This window comes from Eleginops maclovinus, chromosome 6, assembly GCF_036324505.1.
Source record: "Eleginops maclovinus isolate JMC-PN-2008 ecotype Puerto Natales chromosome 6, JC_Emac_rtc_rv5, whole genome shotgun sequence".
In the NCBI taxonomy this organism is placed as follows: domain Eukaryota; kingdom Metazoa; phylum Chordata; class Actinopteri; order Perciformes; family Eleginopidae; genus Eleginops; species Eleginops maclovinus.
This window is the reverse complement of record NC_086354.1, coordinates 24090205-24118029: the sequence shown is the minus strand read 5'-3', so window position 1 is coordinate 24118029 and position 27825 is coordinate 24090205. Positions and strand designations below refer to the sequence as shown.

The 27825-nt window shown below is 40.6% G+C and overlaps 2 protein-coding genes across 2 annotated transcripts in view; both read right to left on the bottom strand.

Moving 5' to 3' along the window:
- Positions 1 to 14270, bottom strand: part of LOC134865888 (disco-interacting protein 2 homolog C-like) — a 155027-nt gene extending 140757 nt beyond the window's left edge. Inside the window, 1 exon segment of the mRNA XM_063885695.1 lies at positions 14065 to 14270. Coding sequence (XP_063741765.1) covers positions 14065 to 14143 — 79 coding nt within the window. The 5' untranslated portion in view covers positions 14144 to 14270.
- Positions 14271 to 21098: 6828 nt separating this feature from the next.
- larp4b (La ribonucleoprotein 4B) overlaps positions 21099 to 27825 on the bottom strand; it is a 35150-nt gene continuing 28423 nt past the window's right edge. The window contains 1 exon segment of the mRNA XM_063885436.1: positions 21099 to 27824. Coding sequence (XP_063741506.1) covers positions 27687 to 27824 — 138 coding nt within the window. The 3' untranslated portion in view covers positions 21099 to 27686.

The following is a 27825-nucleotide window of genomic DNA, read 5'->3' as shown; positions in this document are numbered from 1 at the left end:
ACCATTTATAGAGATATGAAGTTACAGCATGAATGCATGAGACAGAAGGAATATAATTACAAATAATGCAGCGATACCATCAAACATATATGAATTAAAGCGCCAGCTCTTACATAATTCAGTGGTTCTGAAGGAAAAAGTGAAAAAATCCATCAGTAATCAAAGTCCATGAGGAAGTTTTGTTTATTCAGTCAGGAACCCAAAGAATATGATATAAAACATAGAAAAGCAGATCATCTTCACATCTGAGCGTCTGAAAACAGACTTTAACGAATGACCATTTATCAAAGAAGTCAGCACATCTCTTTCTGTTGATCATTGCCAGATGTTGCTCCGATAATCCACACGTTTTATGACTTTAATACAAGAAGCTGAACTTCTCTCGCTGCTAGTAAGTGTGATTGAGCTCTGTTTGTGTACGATCGGCACCCGGGAGCCAAGTAACTATCTTTCTTATTGGCTCAGATTTTGTTTCGGTGAAGTTTGAATCAAGTTTGTTTTTATGACGATCAGCCAGAAAAAAATGGATGCGTCTGTCAATAGACTCCAGCTTTGAGGAGAAGCTGTTAATCGAATGTTTTGCACGTTGATAAGTTTAATAATTATCCAAATATATGTTGATTTGACTTATTTTATACTCGCCAGAAAATAGGTGAAAAATGAGCCTGTGAACCCGGGTTTCCTTCACCGCCGATCAAAGGGAGATTAGATACTGCAAGACTATTTCAGTTTTCAATTCAATGCACTTATTCAAAGCAAAATCAATTCCAGATGCAACTTTCCACACAAAACAAACTCCTTACACAAAGCCAAAGCAAAGGGTTTAACGAAAGCCCTTAGTGACACAAAAAGCCATAAAATATGCTTGAAAAATGAGTGAAGTAAACCCCTAACGAGGATACCCATGGTGCTGCTGCCACACAAAGCTAAATTGTAATCAGGCAGAGCTAACAGAACCACATCCATCACACGGAGCCTCCATCCTCTGCAGAGAATCCAATAAAGCTGAACTATTAAGAGCCTCACCGTCCAAATACTGTCTGTGCAGGACCTAAATCCCAGTCCCCCCCCCCTCCTCTCCCTTCATCCTCGCCTGCTGGAGGAACGGTGTCACCCTGGGGGATTATTAATGGAGAGCATTGTTCCCCGAGGAGCTGAAGTTCTTTTAGATATGGTGAGTTTTAGATGAATGCTTGAAATATACAACTTTTTTTTGGTAGAACATTTTCGACGTAAGAGGGGAGAGAAAAGATAAGAAACATCCGTCTGACATTTTGAAACACCTTCTTAATTTCTACACTTCATTATTTTATGACATCCTTACTGATTCAGAGCTATATCATCGTAAGTCTGAATTGTCCCCGACTCCTTTAAAAAGATCTATGGTCTCCAAATTAAGTCTCGGTCTGATTTTAATTATTTGTTTTTGATGCATATTCCAGTGCAGACTTTCTTCAACCGCCTGTCCCCCTGAATAGAACTCCCACTCATTTTATATGGCTTTAGTTTTCCAATTTTCCCTCAAACTGAAACACAGATCATTTCATTCTGATTGAAAGGGATCCGAGGCATCGAAGAGGCTTCTGGGAAATATCTATTAAAAAACTTTGGTGTTTCTCTCAAATTAAACCCATTATCACTTATTCTTATTAATGGAATAATTATTGATTAAAGAGGATACACTCTTAATGAACAGATTTGATAAATGACATTCTAGAAACAACTTGATTAAAAGATGGGAAAAACTAGATCCTATTAATTCATTTTCTTGACCTTTTCTCTGTTTTTTAAATCATTGTTTAATTAATTTGGTTGGGAATGTTCTGTAAAAACATGATCGTATTAATTAATCTTATTTGCCTTTTTTCTAAATGTATCTATGATAGATAACCATGTACGGTAGTTTATTAAAATGGGAATAAAAAAAGCAAAATCCAAATATTTGTGGCGAGCATTTTTGTGAAAAGTTGCATCAATTGCATTTATTTACCCCGCAAGAGAGATTACAAGAATTGACGATGTTTTTGTTAAGTTTTTGGGTTATTTCTTGGTTACATAAGATCATTTTAACCTCAACATTTCTTAAAATGCAAATAAAATAACATTTTCAAAAAGGAATCCAAATATCTGTGCTGTTTTTGAGCAAAAAAGGGAAAAAATAGCATCAGTTTTATGCTTCTTTCCCAAAAAGAGTTCAGTTTTCTGTTCCTCACCCCTCAAGACTTCACTCTCTGACCCCACACACACACACACACACACACACACACACACACACCCTCTCTATTTTCAGCAACAGGCGGGAATTGGCGAAGAGGGAAGCAGAAAACAGGCAAACGGTCTGAAAGTGGCTTAATGATGCAATCTGCCAGAAACACCCCCCCCCCCTCCTGCCTCTTTACTCTCCCAAAAAAATCTCCCCCCCCCCCCCTCCCGCCTCTTTACTCTCCCAAAAAAATCTCCCCCCCCCCCCCTCCCGCCTCTTTACTCTCCCAAAAAAAATCTCCCCCCCCTCCCTCCCTCCCCCTCCTCTCCAGCGATGACCTCACCTCCCTGTGAAGCAAAACAGCAGAGCAACAGTTGCTGCCATCGCTGGAGAGAAACGTTTCCAGCGGCGGTGACGTGATTCCAGGCGCTCAGAGCGAGATGCTTCAGGACTTCACGAGTTTCTAATTACAGCGGAGAAGGTGGGAGCTAACGAGGACAAGCCACTCATTAAAGCGAATGCAAAAGCCTTTCCTACCATTAACACGTCTTCATGCACGGGTATCTGTATTCATCAGTCTGGTACAGATGGATGGAACAAAGCTTTCCCTCCGTTAGGTTGGATGCATTAATTAGAAGGAAGCTCTTTGCTGATACTGTTGGTTGTGAGTCCTTGTTGCGATCAGCTGGAGGTCATAATAAATCCATTCATCATTAATTATAGAGGAAATTGTCAGACCTAACGATGAAAAGCAACTCACAAAAACGTATGCGAAGTCTGTTTAGATGTGTTTCTGTTTAGTTGCTTTTTTATTTCAGCTTTTATGAAGTCCCAACTGCTTTTATGTGACCTGGTTCGATTGAAATGCATAAAAAATGAATGAAGATTGAACTTTTTGGGAGGAAAGCAGACATTCTACGTCATTATAGTGTATTTTGCTGATATGTCTGGTTGCAAGCCCCTGTGGTGATCTATTGGAGGTCATAAAGGACCCACATTTTATTCACGGCTATGGTACACAGCAAAAAAAAGTCCAACTTCAGAAGTATTTTTTGACGAGAGACCTTCATAACTTATTTTCGGGAAAGAAAATGTAAAAATATCTTAACTTTTCAGAGAAAAACTCAATATGTTTCAAGAAATATCTAGAAATAATTCTCAGTTTCTTGAAGTAACTCAGAACAAGGCCGGCTGGTTAACTTGCAAACAAAAAGGAAAGTAGATAACGTTGATTTGTGTCAATAATGGGACTCATGGACAACAAAGGGCTCTATAAAGTGGAAGTTATTGCAGAGTAAGAACACAACAGAAGCTCTGACTAACCCACAGTGGGAGGATCGTACACTCAGCTCGTTGACTCTGCAGGAAAAACACATCTCTGTTTTTATGATCAGCACCGACTGCTAAAGCCAATTAAGTGATTGAGGAGCTCTCTGCATTACGAGCTGACGGGCTGTAAAACCGGCTCTGAAACGTGACATTGATCAGACTGACACAGACTCGGAGGGGGTGGGGTTAAATGAAAATGCTGATTGGGGGTCTTCTGATTGCCCTAATGGCATTACCGCCAGTATTCAGAGGATCGCCTGAGCAAGCAGTAATGCCATCTCCGCTCAGATCAGGAAGAGGAGCCGAGTCTCAGACGCTCGGACAGGAGCGTCCACGTCTGAGAGGTTAAGTGCTCTCTTCGAGTCGGGGTAGAGATGCAAGAAACAGAAAGAGGTGTGTTTGTTCTGAGGGGAGTTTCAACATTTCAAAGTAAGAGAGCCCAAAAACAGCTGGAAGTCAAAAGCATTTCACTTCAGCACTTTGAAACCAGACGTAAATTCAATCCTTGTAGAGACGGTTTTTAGCCTGGTCGCATCCGATACGATATTTCACAGCATTTTCAACTTTGTCAAACTGATTATGTGCATTAAAAATGAAGATTGACATGATAAGTCCTTGGGCATTACATAATGTAGTATTGCTTATGGTTTACTACACAAAACAATGTAGGTGAAGGCTGATGTGGGCCCCTTTAAGCTGTATTAATAAATAAGAATCACAGAAATGACTTCATTTAAAAAGCTATGATTGTTGGTAAAAACTGAACCTCCATTAAACTTCAATACTGGAATTAATGCGCTACATTGATGTATTGCTTATGAAGCTTAATTAAGAGTGAGAAATAGCTCCATCACAGTGGCGTTAGCTGCAGAATGAGAGCACCTCTGCTGCTACAGGCGTCAACATGACACTTGAAGGCATTCAGACTTCAAAAGGAGACAGAAATCTACTCTGAAGAGGTGTTGAATCTTCAAATGTCGTCAGGTTAAACCACATGGGTTCATGTCTGTTCTCAAAACCAAACACCTGATGCTGACTCCTAACAGATCCACAGTTTTTCAGTGCTTCTTCTTCTGCTGTTTGTTCTGTTTGGAGACTGGTCGATGTCTCCCTGCAGAGAGACGTCCAGCTGAAGCCGTCTGAACAGCTCCGTTCACCCGCTCACATCTCCGGCCTCACATTTGTTTTCCTGCCAGCTGACGGAGAGGCTGGCAGAATATTTATGCAGCTCTGGCCTCCTGACACCTGACGTGAAGCTCCTCTCTGAGACATCTCCTCCTCTTTGTGTTGATGATCCAACATGTGGACGGACGTGAAGCTCCTCTCTGAGACATCTCCTCCTCTTTGTGTTGATGATGCAACATGTGGACGGACGTGAAGCTCCTCTCTGGGACATCTCCTCCTCTTTGTGTTGATGACCCCTCCTCCGGTGCTGACCTCTTAATGTTCCTCAGCAGTTCATCTCTCATTGTTCCAGATCCTTCGGTTGAGCAAGACTGTCCAATTCCAATTCTGTCAAAGTCTTTAAGATGATAAAAATAAAAGGAATGAAATCTTGAAATTAAGTTTTTATAGAAAGAAAACAGAAGACGAAGACGAAGAAGAAGACGAAGACGAAGATGAAGACGAAGAAGAAGAAGACGAAGAAGAAGAAGAAGAATCACAAAGGAAAAAAATAAGAACAACAACTAAAGGAAAACAAGTACAAAAAGAAGCGCAACCGGATGAACAAGAACACAAGGAATAATTAAAACAACAACAACATTACAGAGGGAACAACAACAACAACAACAACAACAACATTACAGAGGGAAGAAGAAGAACAACAACAACACTACAGAGGGAAAAACAACAACGACGAAGTTCAACGAACGAACGTAAAAGAACAAGAGGAGCAACAACAACCTCAACAGAGGGGAGAAGAGGAAAAACAACAACAACAACAAAAAGAAAACAAGTTTGAGAACAATAGAAAGAAAAACAACATCAACAGAGGGAAGAGGAGGAAGAACAACAACAACAACAACAACCACCAAATGAAAACAAGTAGAAGAACAAGAACAACATTACAGAGGGAAGAACAACAACAACAACAACAACAACACTACAGAGGGAAGAACAACAACGACGAAGTTCAACGAACGAACGTAAAAGAACAAGAGGAGCAACAACAACCTCAACAGAGGGGAGAAGAGGAAAAACAACAACAACAACAACAACAACAAAAAGAAAACAAGTAGAAGAAGAACAACAACCACAACAACCAAATGAAAACAAGTATTAGAACAACATCAGCAGGACGCACAGAGAGAGCCCACGGCAGCAGAGGGTTTCCCCTCAGCTGAACAGAGTGTTTGTGACGGAGCGGCGGCGCTCTGGGGAATCTGCTTCTGTTCGAAGAAAACAGAACTTTGGTTTTGTTGTTCTTCCTCCGGTGGAAAGTTCTGCACGCTGACTGAGTTCATGAGTTCCGGAATCAAAGAATACGTGACAGACCTTCCTCTGCGCCCGGAGGATGTTCTCAGCCGCGTTCGCTCCGCTCCAGACGCTGATCGTCTCCGGCTGATGTCGCCTCTCCGGACCCGAAGTGTCGAAGCTGTTTTTAACCAGTGGTGGGCCGTCAGGGCCAGCAAGGCCTTCTCTGCTGGCCTAACATCATCAGAATATAAATTAAATGTTGATATATTTTTTCCACAAATACGTATTGAATTATTCCCCATAGTCTATTCTCTTCATTTTATAGCGTTCGTCTTGGCTGCGCTGCTTCCAGCCTCAGAACGAGATTTGGAGGGCTGGCCTTTATGTTAGAGCTTTTATCCAATCATATTTCAGCCATAATGTGTTGCTAGGGTCAAAGAAATCTGCCCTTAGGCCTTCAGAATCAACAGTGCGGGCGCCTGTAGCTTAAAGTGAACGCAAACAAAACTGTGGCGTTAACCAATCAGATTTCGAGGTGGCGACAACGGGCCAGCTAGCAGGCGTACGCTAACGTTAGCACGTGCACATCTTCTGATTGGATACGCACTATTGAGAGGCAGAGCTAGGCAGTAGGCAGAGCCATACAGTCTATGGGCAAAGCTAGCAAACAGAACTAGAACTTGAGCGAGCTAATTTGTGTAGATTTCTACAAGCTATTTTTTTCAACCCACAATGGCTGAAGGAGGAGACGAGATCAATTTGGTAGAAGATATAATTACAACGCCATTTTCAAAACGAACTTTTCAAGTAAAGCTACACACCTTGAAAAGGGAACGACCAACTCCAACGCTAGCGAGCCTAGCACAGCAGGGAAACTACGAGCGGTACCCCTGGCTCAAAGCCTCCGAGAGGCACTGCAAATTGTACTGCCGGGAAGGCCTGGTATTTGCAACTGATCGGTAAACAGGAACTTTCATTTATGGGACACGATGAAAGCGCCGAGTCCAGAAACAGAGGAAACTACGTGGAGCTTCTTTCTTTTCTTGCTGAGAACAACACAGGTTTGCATTACCACCTGTACACAAACAACATGTTTACTGGGACGTCAGGCAAAATACAAACTGATTTATGCTATTGCTGAAGTGATGGGAGAAGAGATCAAAATGAAGATTAAAAAAGCACCCTTTGTCGCTGTTATGGTGGACGAGACGTCAGATGTGGGTAATGTAGCACAGCTGGCACTTGTCCTGCGTTATGTGACAGACACAGGTGTCAAGGAGCGGTTTGTCAGATAATCTGATTAATTAAGTTAACTGTAAATGCTGATGTATTGATTATAAATGCTTCAGAAATATTAATATAACTCTGTTGTACTTGACTATGTTAATGTGATGCAACGCCCGGTTATACTGCGTTTCTGTCTAAATGTATAGTTTCTAGAGCCATGGCGTTCAAATTCAAGTTAATTCAGGTAGGACTGTGTAGGATATCACTGAAGGCCTAGGTGTGAAATGCACGGCCCGCCACTGTTTTTAACAACAGCCCCGTCGGCTATAAAGCGGTCCTTTCCGCAGATGTTTCTCCGGCGGGAGTCGAGTGAGGACATCGCTCAGATTTACGGGAAGCGACGGCGCGTCTGGAGTCCTGAATCACCGCTCGAGTAAATGTGACTTTATGGGCCTGCTGCGAGGAGCCTCTGTCCATCCTAACAGGTCGTCCTCTCCAGGAAGAGGAGAGGAAATAACGTCTCTATGGCAACAGTCTAAAGGTGAGACAGACATAAACCCACCGACCCTCAACACGCACTCACCCTGCAGGAGACCGGTCCTTAAACACAACACTGGATCACTGTCAGCAGGGAATGACCAGGACCCTTTTAATCAAACACAAACTTTTAAAGATTTTAAGGAACTTATGGAAACCATCCCTCCTATATAGCGCTCCAACACGTGATAGGTTAAGGGGCGGGACATCTCTAAGCTGTCGAACAATCACGACAGAGCCGGCCAGCTAACCAATCAGAGCAGACTGGGTTCTGGTTTCAGACAGAGGGTGAAAAGACGAGCTGCAGCACAGACAGTATGAGAAAAATAAAGAGACTCTACATACTGATATACACCCGAACATCAGCAGGAGAGGACTCTTTAAAGTAGAGACACTACATACTAATATACACCTGAACATCAGCAGGAGAGGACTCTTTAAAGTAGAGACGCTACATACTGATATACACCTGAACATCAGCAGGAGAGGACTCTTTAAAGTAGAGACTCTACATACTGATATACACCTGAACATCAGCAGGAGAGGACTCTTTAAAGTAGAGACACTACATACTGATATACACCTGAACATCAGCAGGAGAGGACTCTTTAAAGTATAGACGCTACATACTGATATACACCTGAACATCAGCAGGAGAGGACTCTTTAAAGTAGAGACACTACATACTGATATACACCTGAACATCAGCAGGAGAGGACTCTTTAAAGTAGAGACACTACATACTGATATACACCTGAACATCAGCAGGAGAGGACTCTTTAAAGTAGAGACACTACATACCGATATGAAGTTGAGCAGAGTACTTTTCAACCTCTGCCTTTCTGAACGTAAAGAACTTGAATCGAGTCCACAGAGAAACTCAGAAGGAAACGTTTCCATTTACTCTGAGAGGCAATCAAAGAGTATTCAATCACAGTGTCACTGATAAGAAGTGTGTGTGTGTGTGTGTGTGTGTGTGTGTGTGTGTGTGTGTGTGTGTGTGTGTGTGTGTGTGTGTGTGTGTGTGTGTGTGAGATAAAATACTACTTGTATAATCTTTCCGCTCCAATCCAAAGGTCAGACCACGCCCGGCAACCAATAAAACTCTTAATAAAAGTGACATCACTTGTTGCCGAGGCGCCCACCTGTCGCACGTCAACGTGAAGCCTGTCTTTCTGACCGAATTTATTGGCCGATATATTATTATGAGTAGCAGTAAGCCACATTATTTTTAATGCCACTGATACACAAATGAGTTTAATATCCTTATTAAAAAAAGCCCTTCCCAGTACTTTATCCAGTGAGCGGTTGATCTTTTTCCCATTAAAGCATGTAATCAATTATGAACCACCTTCTGGTTTCAGCTCTTCAGGTGTGAGTTATTTACCGATATTTGGGTCTTTTCTTGTGCCTAAATGCAGCAGAAAAACCCTCAAACTGTACAAACTGTGCCCCTACTCCAGATGTCACTTCAGAAACACTGCCATTAATTCCTCATTTCCTCTCCAGCAGACCGAGGTGAACCCTGCGATTTCTGGCGGTTAATGAAAGGCTGCAGCGTAATGTATTCACACACTGACATTTCACTGCATCTATTACAAGTAACACACACTGACATCTCCATTCCTCTCTCTGCCGTCTGTAAGGGAAGAGGCACAGACCTGATGTGGCAGAAATTAGGAATAATAAGCGTACTGTGTTCCTGTGGCTTTATTTCATCTACAGGAGATACCTCAACAACAATCAACGTCTTCCAGCGCTATAGCTAACGCTGCTACCAAAATGTTAGCGAGGTACTAAACTGATAATTAATTACCATGTTCTGATGTTTCATATAAAACAATGATCTGATTACTCAATAAATGACCAGCTATGCAACAAATCCCATGAATAATTGAACTTGTGTTTGAGGCCCTTGATGGTTAAACAGCTTCAAACCGTGCTAATGCTAACACTGGTAGCAAAATGTCCTCAAAAACAATGATGTAATTATTCAACAAACGACCAGTTATGCAACAAATCCCCCTGCAGAAAAAGAGCTCCACCATGAAAGCAAACGCGTACAAAAGCCCCTCTTGATCTCAGATCAGCTGCAAGTGAACTGACCACAGATGTTGGGTGAAATGCATTCTGGGAAACAACCCTCACATATGTCCAGGAGCTGCTTGAACTCATGTACAGCTTCTCTCAGAGCAGAGGAATAACAAGTCTGTGGACCAGAACCAGAGCGGTAAATCACACAGAGGAACGGTCGTACTTTCTGAATCACAAAGATCTTTCAGGAAAGGAAAGAAGGAGAGGTTTGAAATATTATCAAGACCAGATGTGAGTGAGGGAAGCAGGAAGGAAATGTACAGCGGTATAAAAGAGGTTCTACATCGATACAGACACACTTTATGACAGGGTGAAATTTCACTTTTCACCCTGTTTTTGAAGTGTCACGCAGATCATATTTTGGGTACCTCACATCCCAAACTGTTTTTAATAAACTTCAGTCACTTTGTTTTTGATCGTGCATCCAAAGCATGTTGCCTTACACAGATTTGCTTCATGCAGCTGCAACAAATGTCTTGAATTTCCACCCAGGGCATTCTGGGAAATGTAGGAACTGCCTAGCTTGAGTGGAAACAGAGAGGAAAGGGGAACTGTGACTTTAACCCAGGTAAATATGACAGTGAGCCAATTAATAATCAATCAGTAGAAACATCACATCCTTCAAACACTCAGAAATCTGCGTGAAGAGCAACTTACCGAAGCAACAAATATCCCAGAATGCATTGCAGCAACGAGCAAAAAGGCATTTTATCTCTTCCCTCTGGTTTCGCTCTCCACCTTCTCATGCAAACAACAGCTGGATGCTGCAAACAACAACATCAAATTGCTCTGAGAGTAGTCAAAGGGCAAAAAAAATATATGGAGTGAGCTGGTAGCTGGAGAGGTGCTAGTTCTCCTCCTAGGCCACTGCCGAGGTGCCCTTGAGCAAGGCACCTAACCTCTATCTGCTCCCTTGGCGCCGGGTACCTGGCTGCCTCTCTGCTCTGCCACCTCTCCTCTGCATGTGGTTGTGTGTGCATGTATTTCCTCTGTGTTTGTGCATGTATATCCTCTGTGTGTGTAATGTGTGTCAACACAACAGAGTAGAGAAAGCAATTTCGCTGTAAGGGTTTAATAAAGTATGTCTTCTTCTTCTGGGAAATGTAGGCACTCCATAACATGAGAAGAAACGGGGAGAAAAGTGGGAAAACTTGGAGATAAATACTGAAACTAAACAATAACGACATCACATCCAACATTTTCCAGCAGAGTAACGTCCGAGTTAATTTCCAGGGACAAATATATGAAAGAGCATTTTACAAAAGCAAAAGAATATCCCACAATGCATTGCATCAACAAGCAAATTATCTCATCTTTTGAATCACTCTCCACCCTCTCATGAAAACATCAGCTGCTGCAAACTTCAACATCACAGCAACACACACACTTAGTAAGGTTGTCAGAGGGCATTCTGGGAAATGTAGGCACTCCCTGGCTTTAGCAGAAATAGAGAGGAAAGGTTGAAAGAAATTGGCCAAAGAAAAATGTAGGTTTATGTTTCAAAAATTGCTGCTTCTGAATCTGAAACCATCACTTAAGTGGAGCGGCTCAACAGTTGGAAAAGAGTGATTTAAAGTAAACATTTGAGCCTGAAATAACTCTCTGTATGCTCCGAGCGTTCTGATTTATTATGTTTCCCTTTGTTTAAGAAAGCTGTGATGTTTCCACAGAGAGTTCCTGCACTGAAGGAGAGTTTGGACATCACTTCTTGTCTGTCAAACAAAACTACAATTCCAATGCAACCACTGCGAAAGGAGCTAGCATTATTTTTGCCTCTCTTAAATTGCTTTTTTCAGGCTAAAACATAGTCAACAAAACTCATTCCTGGAGTTTAACACCTTGATTAAACTGTCCTAACACCTGGCCCTTAATAATGTCGATTCCCCCAGACACCCCATGTTTACATCGGGGCAACATTTGAGAAAAAGGAGTGTCACATTTTGAAACGACAGCTGAAGACACATCTTTTGAGATTAGCTTCTCAATAGCAACACCCCCTTTAATAGGTGTTTTAATCTTTTGTATTATTTTGGAATATTATTATTATTTTATTGTATTTATTCATGTTTTCTTACGTCTGCCTTTATTTTACTGAGGGCTCATTATATTTGACCTCCTTGTGTCCCTCTAACTGTTATATTATGTTGTCATGCTGCATGTAAGACAAGTGTTTTCCATCACGGTAAACTGAATTCCAATTTGCAAAAACACAATTTGAAGACGTTAGATTTGGCTCGGGACACTTTAAATCGCCATTACTTTGCACTTAGATGTTCATTTATAAACTGGAAAATACTGTAAATAATGTCATAAAGCAACAGCTGCAGACCCTTCTGAAGTCAATGTAACATTCCTTTAGAGTGGTGTATTTTTTATTGCTGCGTATTCATGATGTAAGGGTTGGTATGAAACGTCTATCTTCTATTTATCATCCATAAAGTAGTACTACCTAGTTGCAGCTTGATTTTATATGAATTCTGTGCACATTTGGACATTTTTTACCTCCTTTTGGACAGTTTTGATGCTTTATCTGCAGGCCTATATGACATAGAAATGGAGGAGTATCATAGGTTGTTTGTTATTACCTTCTTTCCTCCCCTTCCTCTCCTCCCCTTCCTCTCTAAGCTCCCTGCAGTGGAAACATTGAAATGCAATGCAGTCAGCTGTTTAAAATCCTCTGTCTTTTCTGTCTTTCTCCGTACATGGCTGAGCTCTGAGGAAACACAGCTGAAACCTGACACTGATTCTCTGCAGGCTGAGAGTGAGTCCGCAGCAATGTGACATATCAATCTGAAGAGGAAGAGGAGGAGGAAGAGGGACTAATGAGAAAATCAATACGGAGGCTGCGTTTCATGCCTCTTGCAGATAGAAACCAGTATGGAAAGCCGCTGCAGTATAATGGGAATCATTCATGGTGTCATGTGAACAGTACAGCTGAGGCTCGCTGGGCATAATGTAAGCAGCAGCTAACGGGACGCTCCAATGTGCAGACAGAGAGGGAGAACCTCACTTCTTTTGGACAAAGCTAAAAGATAAAGCTCTACAGGAGTCCTGTGACATTCCCCTGGGAGCTATAAAGCTGAGTGGAGACTTTTAAGTGTACTTTATGGTGCTTTGATGGAAGTATTAGTCCAATTATCAACAAAAATGTACAATCTAATACATTATTTGCTCATTTTCTTTGTTATTTATCATGTAAATTGATCAGTTTGGGTGTGCACTTAGCAAAAAAAGGAATTAGAACAGGTGAAATTGGGTTTAGGATACTTTAATTGGCATCATTTACTTTTTGTAGCTTTTAAAGTGTAATTTAGGTCCATTTAGACGTCCATGATGCTATATTAGCAGGCTTCTATGACATATTGTGTGATGAATATCACAATCTACTGTGCAAACACTCTGTTTTTATCAAAGTAAATTGAATATTTCAAGTTTGCCATTTGCAAAAATACATTACTATGGGCTCTATAAACTTTCAGCTGGCAGTACCTCGTTCTTTTGCTCCACAATGATGATTAAAACATTGGAAAGGGGTGTCAGTAATTACAGAAAGCAATGTCTGCAGCCTTTAATAATATTAATGTAATGGTCTTGGTGCATATTACTGCTGAGTTCATATCTACTGTACTGCTTTTGTCTGTTTTTCATCATGCAAACTACAGATCCTGGGTCTGCAGGGACGTTACTTTGGGCTCCTGACGCTTTTAGACGCCATTATTTAAACTCAAATGTTAATCAAAACGTTGTAAAGACTGTCACTGGTCACATTAAGCAATGTCTGCAGCCCCTTTAAAGTTAATTTAACATTCCTGTAGAGATTTTCTTGCTGCGTAGTAGTGATTACTGAGGCATAGTGATTCAGCCCATGTGCCACTTATAGTGATTTTATGACATTCCTGTGTACTTTTGGACATGTTTAACCTCCATTGAGAGAGTGTTGATGCTTTATCTGCAGGCCCACTTACATTTAATTAGTTGTAATGCTTTATTCCTGGATCTACTGTGGCAAACATTTGGAGGACTACCATAGGGATACCACAGTTGTTTCCAAAGCATGCCACTTCACCACCAAAACACCATCCATCCCATCATGTCTGTAAAACATGTGGCCTTGAACTTGTGACATTTTGCAGCTTCACTTTTCCTCCACAAACTCTGCTCCAGAGACACTGAGCAGCAGCGACACAAACACCCGCCAGAAGAGCACCGGAGCCCGGGCACAGCGACCCGGAGTTCCGCGGTGAAATGTGACTCACCCTCGGATAACTCCAGCTCCAGCTCGGCCAGTCTGGCCCGAACCTCCGCCGGCAGAGGAACCGGGTCCCGGTCCGCCATCCTGCAGCAACAACCCGGGTTTAATCTCCCTTTTTCCCGGTATTTATCCCTCTTTTCTGCGTGTTTTCTCTGCAAAACCCACTGAAATATCCACAGTGAGTCAGACTGAGTCTCTGCTCCGTGTGGCAGCAGCTGAAGCTCTGCGAACAGCTGCGTGAAGCTGCATAAAACCACGCTGCATCTACTTCCGGTGGGATCATTGACAAAATAAAAGACGAAGCAGCAGATTTTGAATTTTTAACATCGTAATTATAAAAACTAAAGAATTACAAGTAAAAATATCCTACTCATAGCTACAAATAAAAGCTTAAAAATAATAAAATAATTCAAAGGAAAGTTAGAAACTATGGATACAAAATGTTTTAGACAAGAAAACATGTAATTAAATTATACTTTTAAAAATAATTACTAATAAAATAATGCTAGTTACTAATAGCACACATTAAAACTACTCTATTACGATTAAAAGTCATGCATTTAAAATCATACTTAACATTTAGTTTTTTAAGTATGATCAGGAAAAAGGTTTTAAAGTATTACAAAGTAAGTCTTCCCTCTGAAATGCGAGTAGAAGTATAAAGAAGCAGTCAATGGAGATACAGGCAGTGGTGGGCCGTCAGGGCCAGCAAGGCCTTCTCTGCTGGCCTAACATCATCAGAATATAAATTAAATGTTGATATATTTTTTCCACAAATACGTATTGAATTATTCCCCATAGTCTATTCTCTTCATTTTATAGCGTTCGTCTTGGCTGCGCTGCTTCCAGCCTCAGAACGAGATTTGGAGGGCTGGCCTTTATGTTAGAGCTTTTATCCAATCATATTTCAGCCATAATGTGTTGCTAGGGTCAAAGAAATCTGCCCTTAGGCCTTCAGAATCAACAGTGCGGGCGCCTGTAGCTTAAAGTGAACGCAAACAAAACTGTGGCGTTAACCAATCAGATTTCGAGGTGGCGACAACGGGCCAGCTAGCAGGCGTACGCTAACGTTAGCACGTGCACATCTTCTGATTGGATACGCACTATTGAGAGGCAGAGCTAGGCAGTAGGCAGAGCCATACAGTCTATGGGCAAAGCTAGCAAACAGAACTAGAACTTGAGCGAGCTAATTTGTGTAGATTTCTACAAGCTATTTTTTTCAACCCACAATGGCTGAAGGAGGAGACGAGATCAATTTGGTAGAAGATATAATTACAACGCCATTTTCAAAACGAACTTTTCAAGTAAAGCTACACACCTTGAAAAGGGAACGACCAACTCCAACGCTAGCGAGCCTAGCACAGCAGGGAAACTACGAGCGGTACCCCTGGCTCAAAGCCTCCGAGAGGCACTGCAAATTGTACTGCCGGGAAGGCCTGGTATTTGCAACTGATCGGTAAACAGGAACTTTCATTTATGGGACACGATGAAAGCGCCGAGTCCAGAAACAGAGGAAACTACGTGGAGCTTCTTTCTTTTCTTGCTGAGAACAACACAGGTTTGCATTACCACCTGTACACAAACAACATGTTTACTGGGACGTCAGGCAAAATACAAACTGATTTATGCTATTGCTGAAGTGATGGGAGAAGAGATCAAAATGAAGATTAAAAAAGCACCCTTTGTCGCTGTTATGGTGGACGAGACGTCAGATGTGGGTAATGTAGCACAGCTGGCACTTGTCCTGCGTTATGTGACAGACACAGGTGTCAAGGAGCGGTTTGTCAGATAATCTGATTAATTAAGTTAACTGTAAATGCTGATGTATTGATTATAAATGCTTCAGAAATATTAATATAACTCTGTTGTACTTGACTATGTTAATGTGATGCAACGCCCGGTTATACTGCGTTTCTGTCTAAATGTATAGTTTCTAGAGCCATGGCGTTCAAATTCAAGTTAATTCAGGTAGGACTGTGTAGGATATCACTGAAGGCCTAGGTGTGAAATGCACGGCCCGCCACTGGATACAGGTAAAGTAAAAGTACCTCAAATGTGGAATTAAATAAATGAGTAAAGTAGTTATATTCCACCACTGTAGCTCGATGACAAAATGAACTGCATTAGGGAAGTGTGATTGCTTTAAGACGACATATTGCTGAAGATATAATCCATGAGCTCAAAATCCTCATTACTTGTCTTAACAATAATCCTTTAAAGCCGGTGTTGTCATCATGTTTTAATAAGCCAACCCCATGCTACAGTAAAGTCCCTATTCATTGATATTAAAGGACCAGTGCCTTATTTACTGCCAAAGTATACATTTTAATTAGTTGCCTTAAAAAGTCATGAAAATGTGGAAAAATGTAATTAAATTCACTTTCATCTTGTAAAGAAGAATAAGAAGATAGTTGATTTTAATGATTTATCTGCTTTAAGTTCAATATTTCCTATCTTAACCGTCTTTAAATAGGAAATAAAACGTAATAAATAAATACACTGAGAGAATATATAATAAATAGAGAAAGTACCACAGAATTATTCTTAATTTGAGCACCAAACAAGACATATAAGCTTAAAAGGGACAAAAGAGACTAAAATACACGTTTAAACATGTTTTACTTTCGTAAACTAATAAAACAATACTTTCCCTCTATTTTTTTATTATCATGCTTTTATTCTGAAGGTTCATTCATCCCTTTTCCGGTCTGGCGCGTGTTAATTGTTAGCGGCTTTATAACGGGAGAAAATACTGCTGCTGACTTTGGAGAGATTGAAATAAACAAAAACTGAACGCACTTTCTTTATATGGATTGAATTAAAATGAAGTGGGTTTGTTTTTGTTTTGAAGGAGGAAAATTATAATAAAAAATTAAAAAATAACCGTAAGAGGGCGCCACATCTATCTATATATACCTGCAGATAAATCACATATTCCTTATAAGGAACAACAACCAGAGCTGTAAAGTAACTAAGTACATTCAGTTTTACTCCATTACAATTCAGACTCCACGACATGTATTTAATCCCTTTAGTTGCTAGGCAGATTAATGATGGTAAATATAATCTCCCTTAAATCAGACTTTAGTTCACCTGCAGTAAATCCAGCAGCTACCCTGCAGTATACAAAGCCATTCAAACTAGCTGCACCTTTACCAGCTCTGAGAACACTTTAATGATCAATCATTATAAAACATATCAGAGATATTATTCTGAAATGGACCAATCAAACAATGACTACTTTTACTGTCACTACTTTAAGTACATTTAGAGGAGAGTACTTTCTACTTTCACTGGAGGAACATTTAGAATACTTTTACTGGGACAGAGTATTCCTACACTCTGGTACTTCTACTTTACTCAAGTACAAGATCTGAGTACTTCTACTTTACTCAAGTACAAGACCTGAGTACTTGTACTTTACTCAAGTACAAGATCTGAGTACTTCTACTTTACTCAAGTACAAGACCTGAGTACTTCTACTTTACTCAAGAACAAGATCTGAGTACTTCTACTTTACTCAAGTACAAGACCTGAGTACTTGTACTTTACTCAAGTACAAGATCTGAGTACTTCTACTTTACTCAAGTACAAGATCTGAGTACTTCTACTTTACTCAAGTACAAGACCTGAGTACTTCTACTTTACTCAAGTACAAGACCTGAGTACTTCTACTTTACTCAAGTACAAGACCTGAGTACTTCTACTTTACTCAAGTACAAGATCTGAGTACTTCTACTTTACTCAAGTACAAGATCTGAGTACTTCTACTTTACTCAAGTACAATATCTGAGTACTTCTACTTTACTCAAGTACAAGACCTGAGTACTTCTACTTTACTCAAGTACAAGATCTGAGTACTTCTACTTTACTCAAGTACAAGATCTGAGTACTTCTACTTTACTCAAGTACAATATCTGAGTACTTCTACTTTACTCAAGTACAAGACCTGAGTACTTCTACTTTACTCAAGTACAAGACCTGAGTACTTCCACTTTACTCAAGTACAAGATCTGAGTACTTCTACTTTACTCAAGTACAAGACCTGAGTACTTCTACTTTACTCAAGTACAAGATCTGAGTACTTCTACTTTACTCAAGTACAAGATCTGAGTACTTCTACTTTTACTCAAGTACAAGATCGGAGTACTTCTACTTTACTCAAGTACAAGATCTGAGTACTTCTACTTTACTCAAGTACAAGATCTGAGTACTTCTACTTTTACTCAAGTACAAGATCTGAGTACTTCTACTTTTACTCAAGTACAAGACCTGAGTACTTCTACTTTACTCAAGTACAAGACCTGAGTACTTCTACTTTACTCAAGTACAAGACCTGAGTACTTCTACTTTACTCAAGGACAAGACCTGAGTACTTCTACTTTTACTCAAGTACAAGATCCGAGTACTTCTACTTTTACTCAAGTACAAGACCTGAGTACTTCTACTTTACTCAAGTACAAGATCCGACTACTTCTACTTTTACTCAAGTACAAGATCCGAGTGCTTCTACTTTTACTCAAGTACAAGATCTGAGTACTTCTACTTTACTCAAGTTGCCCCGCTATATCCATTAGCTTTGTGTTATGTACACCTCGAAGGCCGTTATCCTGCTTATCTCCCATTTTCCACACCCAGAAATTTGTTATATTGTTTATTCGACCATTTCCTTTATATTTAGGGGGAAAATATGCGTAATAACCAAGGGACAACATCCGGGGCTGAGCAGTGAAACAAACACGGAAGTGCCAAGAACTGCAGTTCATCGAATGGCCGCGTGGCCTGGCCCCCAACAGAGCAATTCACATAGACCCCCCCCCCCCCCATGTTAAAATGCCAATTTTTACAGCAGAAATAAACATGTTTACAGCGTGGTACAAAAAAAATGCTTTTGGTCTCTATCGCTAATTTTCCCTATTCATGACAACTGTGAGGAGGGTGAATTTCTATATAACTCTCCCGCTTTAATTATATTAAGGCTTAAAGTTATGCATAATTAAGGGCGTGGTCGCTTTGATTGACAGGTTAGCGCCGTCAGTGGGCGCTAGCCGCTAGCTGTCTGCTCTGCTAGCTCTGCTAACAGTCTCTGCACTTGACCTGACGGACATGTTGGTGCCTTTTGAATGCAAATATCAGACATAATATGGCTTGCTGTGCGATATATTGTACTAACAGACCGTCCAAGAAGTCTGGTCTCCAGTTTTTTCGGTAAGTGAAATGTTATTATTAATTTATTTATATTTTAGCACCGTTCGCACTAATTATCAGTGTGTCTGTTCCATATAGCAACGAGACCGCAGGGTGTGCTGTTGACTTTTGGCGGGATTGCGTCCCGACTAGCATACGGTAGCATGTAGCCTAGCTTGGAAGCCTTCGCTAGCTTGGTAGCTTCGAGCTAGCTGAGCGTGTTTCAGTAGACACACCCGCTTCAGCTCCAACCCTATGTACATATTTGGATTACCCAGGAGCGGGCGGGCGGGAGGTAGACTGGGAAGATGTCGAGGGTGAGAGTCGCCCATTTTGAGCTTCATTACGGCTCTTCACAAACCTATGGGTGACGTCACGGATACTACGTCCATTATTTATACAGTCTATGGCACTAACCTGATGATTTCTTGATTTGTAGCCTAGTGCTGCCGTCAGAGAAAGTGTGTTTGGTCTCTGAGGATACACACTGTGATGATTTACACATGTATGTTTGTTTGATAAATAAACGTCATTTAAAAAATCAGTAAATTAAGGTTTTCAAAATGTTTTAAAGCCACTTTTCAGTTTGGGAACTCAAATTATATATAGTTGGACCCACCAAGGTTGTTGTTTATCCACAGCATTTAACAGATGCCTGTATGGAAGAAGAGTGCGTAAGAAAATCCTGAAAAACAAAATCATTATTTTAAAAATGTATGATTTTATTGTTGATTCTCAAAAATAACGGATCTTTTTAGGTAATAAGTTAAATTATTAGATATGGATTTTAAAAAGTGTCACTACAGGTCAAAGTGTTCCAGAGTCCATCAGGATGAACTCCTCTGTGAACACGCTGCCCTCTTGTGGCTTTTCACTCTCTCATACAGACTGAAGTTTCACCATGTTTTAACATCCAAATGTTTTAACATCCAAATGTTTTAACATCGTGCCTGTATACTTTCTTTTTTGTGAGGAATAAATGATTACTTTTGGGATTTATTCAAATTTCCAGGGTCTGTGTTGTTCTGGGGGAAATTATAAAACCATTTAATATTTCTGGCATTTTTAAATCAGGTTTGATTTTGTGTAAATGAGGTCTTTTAACCATAGCATTCCGAAATAGAAGGGTAACATGTTTGCATAAAATGTGTAACAGACACTCTTTACTATACTTCCAGATCTCCAGAACAATGAAACTTTGCCAATAAATGCAGTTAAACACGAATGATCATCACTTTTTCAAAGGTCTTCTCTCGACTCGGCAGCTGTTTCTTCTGAACTCCAGATTATCAAAGAGGAAGACATCATTTACTTTTGCTGAAACGGCTTCAATCTGTCAGTCGATGTTTTTCCTCCTCAAAGCAAATCCCTGCAGCATCGGGAGGATAACTGCAGGAGTGCTGAAGCCTGAAACAGCCGGGTTAGATAGTGTACAGGTAAACACAATACAGGTACTGCATATACAAAGTAAAGTACAAAACATACATTTCAAATCCTAATCTCAATCTGAAATGTTATTTTTAAAGATTAATTTAACTGATCATTCTTTTTTATTGCTATCAACATCCAGCTAGAAATTACCCTTTTTATTTTTCCATAAAATTCACTTTTTCCTTCAAATTTCTTTAGGTATCCATTTATTGAGTGTTTTTGGAAGTACCAAATGTTGTTATTTTTAAGTGGATATGGATTAATAAGTAAAATAAGGCTTTAAAAATACATGTTATCTTCTGTGATTGCAGATTATATCGGGTCAGTGTCAAATTTCTAAATACAATTGGTTAGAAACACATTATTTTACGAAACTAGGGAGGCAAAGTTGCTTCCAAAAAGAAAAGACAGCGGCTCGTCAACAGTGCCTAAATCTTTATTTTTCAGTAAGCTACATTTTTTTCTCCAAATTAGACAGTTTTACATCATGACACAGAGTAACTTAAATTATCTATAGCTGACATGTACGCTTGATTCCAGTCTCGATGGAAGAAAAGACCCCAAAAAATATAACAAAAAAATCAAAGAAATTCAACAGAAGAAAAATGAAGAAGCCCTCTTGAACACAACCTCCGTTTCCATGTCTGTTTAAGGTGTCGTTAGGCAAAGAATTATTCGTCCAAAATCATCGATTGTCCCGCAGCCGTTAGCATGGTGTTAATGAGTTAAACCACAGTGAGTTGATAAAGACAGACCACTCGATGGTGCGCATTACGAGATATTATATTTGAGATGCAACCCTTGAGGAAACAAAAACAAATGGCACTGTCAAAAAAACGGACAAACAGGAAGGAAGGAGGAGAAATGATATGAGGCTCCGAGAAGAAGTCCACAAGAGGAAAGGAAATCCTCGAAACGCCGCCACCAGGAGCGTTTGTTTTAATGCCGGTGAAACGGGAGATCGTGCAGAACTCGTGGACATCCCTTTGGGTACAACCAAGAGTCACCTTTGCATGGGTCTGGGTCTTTCTGTGGGTACATTTATTTATTCCACACATGCACACATTCACAGTTCCCAGTTTGTAAAACCTGTGATTTTACGTCTCAAAAAAGTTCCGAGGTATACAACGGGAATCTGCTCCTACAGTCAGCGGTGTCACATTTCTCCAGATGTGAGAAGTCTTTGATGGACTTTCAGGAACGAACAAAACTAAAAACTAAAAAAAAGCCAAAGATGGCAAGCGCTCAGCTATGTACAGGTTAAACTGCCCAGACAAAAGAAACAACAGTTGAATAATGGCACAGTTATTGGTTTTTCTTTGCCACAAAATGCAGTCCACATGTGGTCAAATGGTTTCTAAACAGACACCTCAATCTGTATGCGATCAGACGTCGGTCTGTGTAAAAACAAAACTGTGATTCCAGTCGAGCTCTCCAACTCGCCCCCGTAAAACAAAAACAGAACATTATTTGTACATTTATTTCTCAGGAGAGGAAGCTGAGGAACAGGAAACAGATAAAGGAAAAAAACACTTCAACGACTTTCTGGATGTTGTCGTCCGTCGACGCTCGGGCGGGAACTTGAGCCATCCCTGACGTGACGGCAAAAAAAAAAGTCTTCCAACATTTCACTTTATTTTCCCAAAATAAGTGTCTTTCTGAAATGAGTCACCATAAATGTACAATCCACAGGTCCAAATGTTTGTCGTCACGTTTGGCGGGAAGCTCCCACCTCGAGCGTTTTACAAGCTAAAGAAATGTGCTTGAAGTGTGCTTCATTTTGATATCGTTCATTACATCATGTCGCATCGAAGCGTGTGAATTAAATCAGAAGACAAAACTGGGACGTGTCCATCAGGCATCGCTCTTTAAAAAAACAAAGAAAGGTGGCTAGAGGTGCAGCTCGAGCCAACGTTAAACCAGCTCCGAAGCGTCTTAGATTTAGCAAAAAAGTTCTGCCCTAATCTTCCAGTTTTACTTCTACAACTTTCAGATTTTGTCAAGGAGTGTTTTCCTCTTATCAGTCTGCAAAGCTAACACAAGTTTCGGTCCATATTCTAAGAGAAACAAGCAACAGCTATCCGAGAAAACCAACCAGAACCAACATTAGGTATTTAGTTTGTTAGCAAAAAAGACTTAATCGGTAAAGACACACAAACAATTTCCCCGAATCTGAGTTGTGTTTGCGACTCAATCTGATTCAAAAACTATAAAGCATAGCTACATCACTTTGACTCCACCCATCTTCTGTAAACCTGGGTTAGTCCAACTTCCGAAGACTTCAACTGTACATTTTAACGGCCAATTTAAACTTAAAATTCACTAGCCTACAACAACTACACCTCCCATGACTCTCAGCTAATAATGCATACAAAGTCTGGTCTAATTATGCCAAAAGTTACCGATTTTAATCCATTTTTGGAAACATTTTAAGAATTATAACTTCTATAGTTCAACAAATTATTCCAAAATTTGGTAATGAAACTCCAATTTCTCCCATAGAATGATTAGCGTTTTATCTGGGTTTAAGAACAGTTGTTATACAGTTGATCTACTTTCTCTGTGAGATTTCAATTGGAGGTGGATACCGATATTTGAAAGATGAGTCAGGATGTAGTTAGCCTAGCTTAGCATAAACACTGGCCGCAGATGGCAACAGCTAGCATGGTTCTGTCCAATCTGCTTACAAGCAATTCTAAATCTGTCTTGGCTGTTCAACATGTCGAAAAAAAGCTCAATGTAAGTTCCTGTTTTTCTGTATTGAGTAAACAAGTTGAATCGGTTAGATTTTGACAGGCTAAATATTCACCCTGAAATGTGTGCTAAGCTAACAGTTTTGGTCTATTTACTGTGCTAAGCTAAGCTAACTGTTTTCTGCCTATGTGCTAAGCTAAGCTAACTGTTTTTGTCATGGCTAACGCATCACGCCCTAATGGTAATTGATCCTTTTGTCCCTCCGAACCAGATTGTACTATTATTCTTCCCCCGATTTGTAGCTACTCCTTCACTGAGCAAACCCCTAATGCTCATTAATCTTCGAATATGACCAGAAAAACCACAAAATCAATGTTAGCAGAGGCAGAACTCCAGCTCTATTGTATTAATAGATATTGTCATGCTGCCCACCTCATGTGGACGCAGTGCAGTCTGATTATAAACGGTTGTATGAGCGTGTCATAGTCATAGATATTCAGTATTAGTGTCACGATCCTGTTAATACTAGCCTTAGCCTAAAGATGTCAAGAATACTTCGCTGCACAGTGACGCCTAAAATCCGACATGTAGTGCTTTTTATGTTCTTTCTTCAGTAAATCAAACTTCTAGATTATTGTGCTTAAAACAAAAACATTCCATCTGAAAGGAAATGAAGCCAGAGCTCTTTTTTTTTTTTAAAGAGGATGTTGGTGGACACGCAGCTTTGAAAGGTTCATTAGTAATGCTGTCAGTACCACAGGCTCTCCAATTAGTGCACAGTGAGGAGGCAGGGAGGGAGGGAGGGAGGGGGGGTCATACAAAAAGAATGGAATGAAAGACAACAAAAAAATGTACAATCAGACGAGCTGCCCACCCTGCAGAGGAGCAGAATTGAAACTCCGCACACCCAAACTAAAAATAAAAAAGCACAATATTACGTTGGTGTTTTGTGTATATCCTACATCCAGCTCGATAGCGACATTAATAGTTCAACGAGATCAATATATTTTTATAGTCATTTTTAAGGTACCTCTTATATTTTTCTGAGTATTTACAACTGTACAAGCAAAGCACACACTTCAAAGTGCACACATTTAATACAGTATTGACTAGTTTTGCATTTACAAGGTTTATGTTTTTCCCCCCTCGAAAAAAAACAAATCAACCTACAAGAAAACAAAGACTCTTTTTCGTACATTTGACAAAACAAAAAAGGTTAAAAATAAAGGGAAACGCTGCTAGATTTGTACTCTCTCTCTCTCTCTCTCTCTCTCTCAGTGAGACCTGTGACGTCTAAATGTGTTCCACATGTCACGCTTCGTTAACATTTGGGGGATTTTTTTGTGTGAAAAGAAATAAACTCTATGCTTGTCTTGTATAAAAGTTAAGGCAAAGTCATTTTTCAAGTTTAAATAAAATTCAAGTTTCTCAAACACTGGATGGACACTTCCTTTTTTTGTACAGAGATCTCAACGCATCCCTATTTCTTCTCCCTAAACCAAAAACGTAACGATATTTCTCATGGAATAAACAGCATTGGTTTATAAATAAGTGGATATGGTGCATTTTCATCTCTTTTTAACCATTTCCACTGATGAGAAAATAAAATAAAACATTCTACTCATCCAAAGTGTCTCTCAGTCCTTCAAACAGAAAAAGAAAATCCCAAAAATATATTTTTTTTAGCAAACTCAAGAACTGTACGTCCAAATCAAAAGCAGCTATGAGCAGGCTTTTTTTTTGTTGCCCTCCTCAGATGGGCTGTTTTCTCTTAGTGGGATTACCCAGAATGCTTCTTGTTGCAGGAAGACTTTAGCGAGACATGCGAGGTCTCGCGTGGTGTTTGTGTTTCCCCCAAAAAACAGATATCGTGTATAGTACAGTGTTTTCTTTTAATGGTTGTTTTGCATCTGAGATAACTTAAGGAGAGATTAAATCAAGCACTCGAGCGAATATCAGGGAGGAAACCCCATCCAAAAGCACACATTTAACGTCTCATAATTGCAGTTTGTCAATTCAACACTCGTTTGCCAGCCAACTTCATGTTTAGACTACAGTAAAACATCCAAGACCTGGTTGGTTTTCTGCCAAAGTGGCTGCTACAGTAGACAGAGCTCCCAACCAAAGCTTCGATCCAACACAAGTTTCCTCCCTACTTCTGAATCCTTGCTGCTTCACTCCGCAGAGGGTTAGAAATACTCCACCAGCTTCGAAACCATCCTAAACTCTGCTCCATTAAGTCCCATTGCGCTTTAATGTATGTGGTTGCACATCCTGCAAGCTTAAGGTGAGTTTTTCTTCACGTTTCTGCTTTAAATCCAACTCCCCCCCCAGAGTGAAGCTGTGAGGAGAGCTTCAGTTAATCTCCTCCAACATTTTTTTTTTTTTTTGAAGACAACTCAGGATAAATCAAAAGTATGCAAACTTGAAAATAGAAGACGAGGGAGCATGCCGACAGAAACCCAAACGAGCGGTGAAGACTCGACGGTGAGGAAGACAGGAGAAAACCACCCCCCCCCTCCCGAGGATGACATTTCACACGACTGGTTTCCCTGCTGTAAAACCCACCTGCTCTTTCCTGTTCTCCAAAATGTTTAAAGTTTGGTTCAACACCGTCTCACACGACCCCCGATGGGACTCCCAACTAAATCCCTTTCACACTCCAACCTGGCAAACTACATTCCCCAAAAAGAAACCTCATCATTTACCTTCCTTTATATGCAAAACATTCTACTCGCTTACCTTATTTTTTACAAGCAATTAAAATCCTTACCGATGAGCCAAAGCCACTGCATGAACTCCTTCAGCTGAAAAGATCATCTATATAAAGCGAGATCAATGTCGTGTGACACCGCCCCTCCTTCACCACAGTGTTCAACAGGCGTCCACAAGGCACAACAACACAAACAAAAACAAGGCGTCCACAGAGAAGAAGGGGGTTCGTTTGATTTCTCTTCCCTTGACGTTCAGGATCCGTTCCCTTTTTCTCGTCACTTGTCTAATAATAATAATAATAATAATAATAATGCATTTGCCTGCAGGTCTGAGGAAAAAAACAGTGCAATTAAAGTTCTGCCGATGTATTTAAATCAAGTATTTTGTACACACAATATCAGATGAGCTGCTGTAACAGGTTCCAGGATTCGACGTCTAGCACCATACCTAGAGGAAAACACGAGGAGGCTCCCACTGCTCCAGCAGGAAACCCACTTTCTGTCATGTTTATCAATCAATAACCAATCTCCTTCGTCCTAAGTGTTTCCTCACCTCCGGAACTGTTTAATCCTCACAGCTGGACTTTAAATGTGTCAGCCCTGCCTTTCTCCTTTGACAGTATGTGCCTGATTCCACAGTTTCAAATAGGAACTTAGAGGAGCAGTCGATAAAGCTTGCTCAGGTTTTTCCCTAAAAAAATGCAATGCCAGGAATAAATCTTCACACACACATCTGTTCGACAGACACCTCTCAGCCAATTTGCCCCAATGCCTAATTCATATATTTAAGCTTGGTTGCAGATATCCACATGCCCTTCTTGTCTGACGCTTAAAAACAAAACAAGAAACAGCACTGATATCACGTCACGGCCGTTTAGATACAAGCTACGCGGTACAGCTAGGTAGTTAGCAGTGTTAGCAAACAGTAAAAACACAGCAGATGGAGGTGATTCTTTACAGAGGAAAAGGATCCGAGGAAGAGTGCGACACCCAGCGAGCGACTGTACCGATAGTTCACAGAGAAAGTTGGAGGAAAACTATCTTGTGTTAATATTTCTGCAAAAAAAATCCAGTTTCAGGCGGAAAAAAGTCTTGTGATTTAAGTCTTGCATACGGATGTGAGTATGTGATAAAGAACTGCTCATTATGACCCATAATTAAGCTACATAAAGTTGCACAACAGTGCCACTCCACATGCAAACAAACCCCTCACTCTAATCACTCTCTCCCATCATCCACAGGGGGGGGGGGGGGTGGGGCGGCAAACTTCCCACAATGCCCTGCTGCTTTCTTTGCGCACAAGACTTGAATATTTAATCCCACAAGGCCTTTTTGGACAGAATGAAAGACGTGTTTCCGTGCCGTCTGTGCCCGGGTATAGGCGGACACAACCACAAAAAGAAGGAAGGAAATAAAACTGAAATAAAAAAAGCAAATAAATAGAATAAAAAGGATGGTGCTCTACGTGCACGGTAAAGTGCGTTTCGTCTGCAAGCCCTGATCCAGAAGAGAAGGCGTCCCCTATCCGTGTGTGTGACAGCTGATTCTGGGAGATAAGCGTCGAGTAGCCCTGACTTATATTTCCTTTTTTAGATCTACCCTACTGCGGGGATTTGGGCGGGGTGTGGTGGGGATCTCTGCTGGGGGTTTTCCCGGTGTGAGGGGGCGGGGAGGCCCAGCGTCCGGCCGGCCTCCGGGCCTCCCTCGGGGGTCTGCCCGAGGCGAGTGGTTTGGAGGAG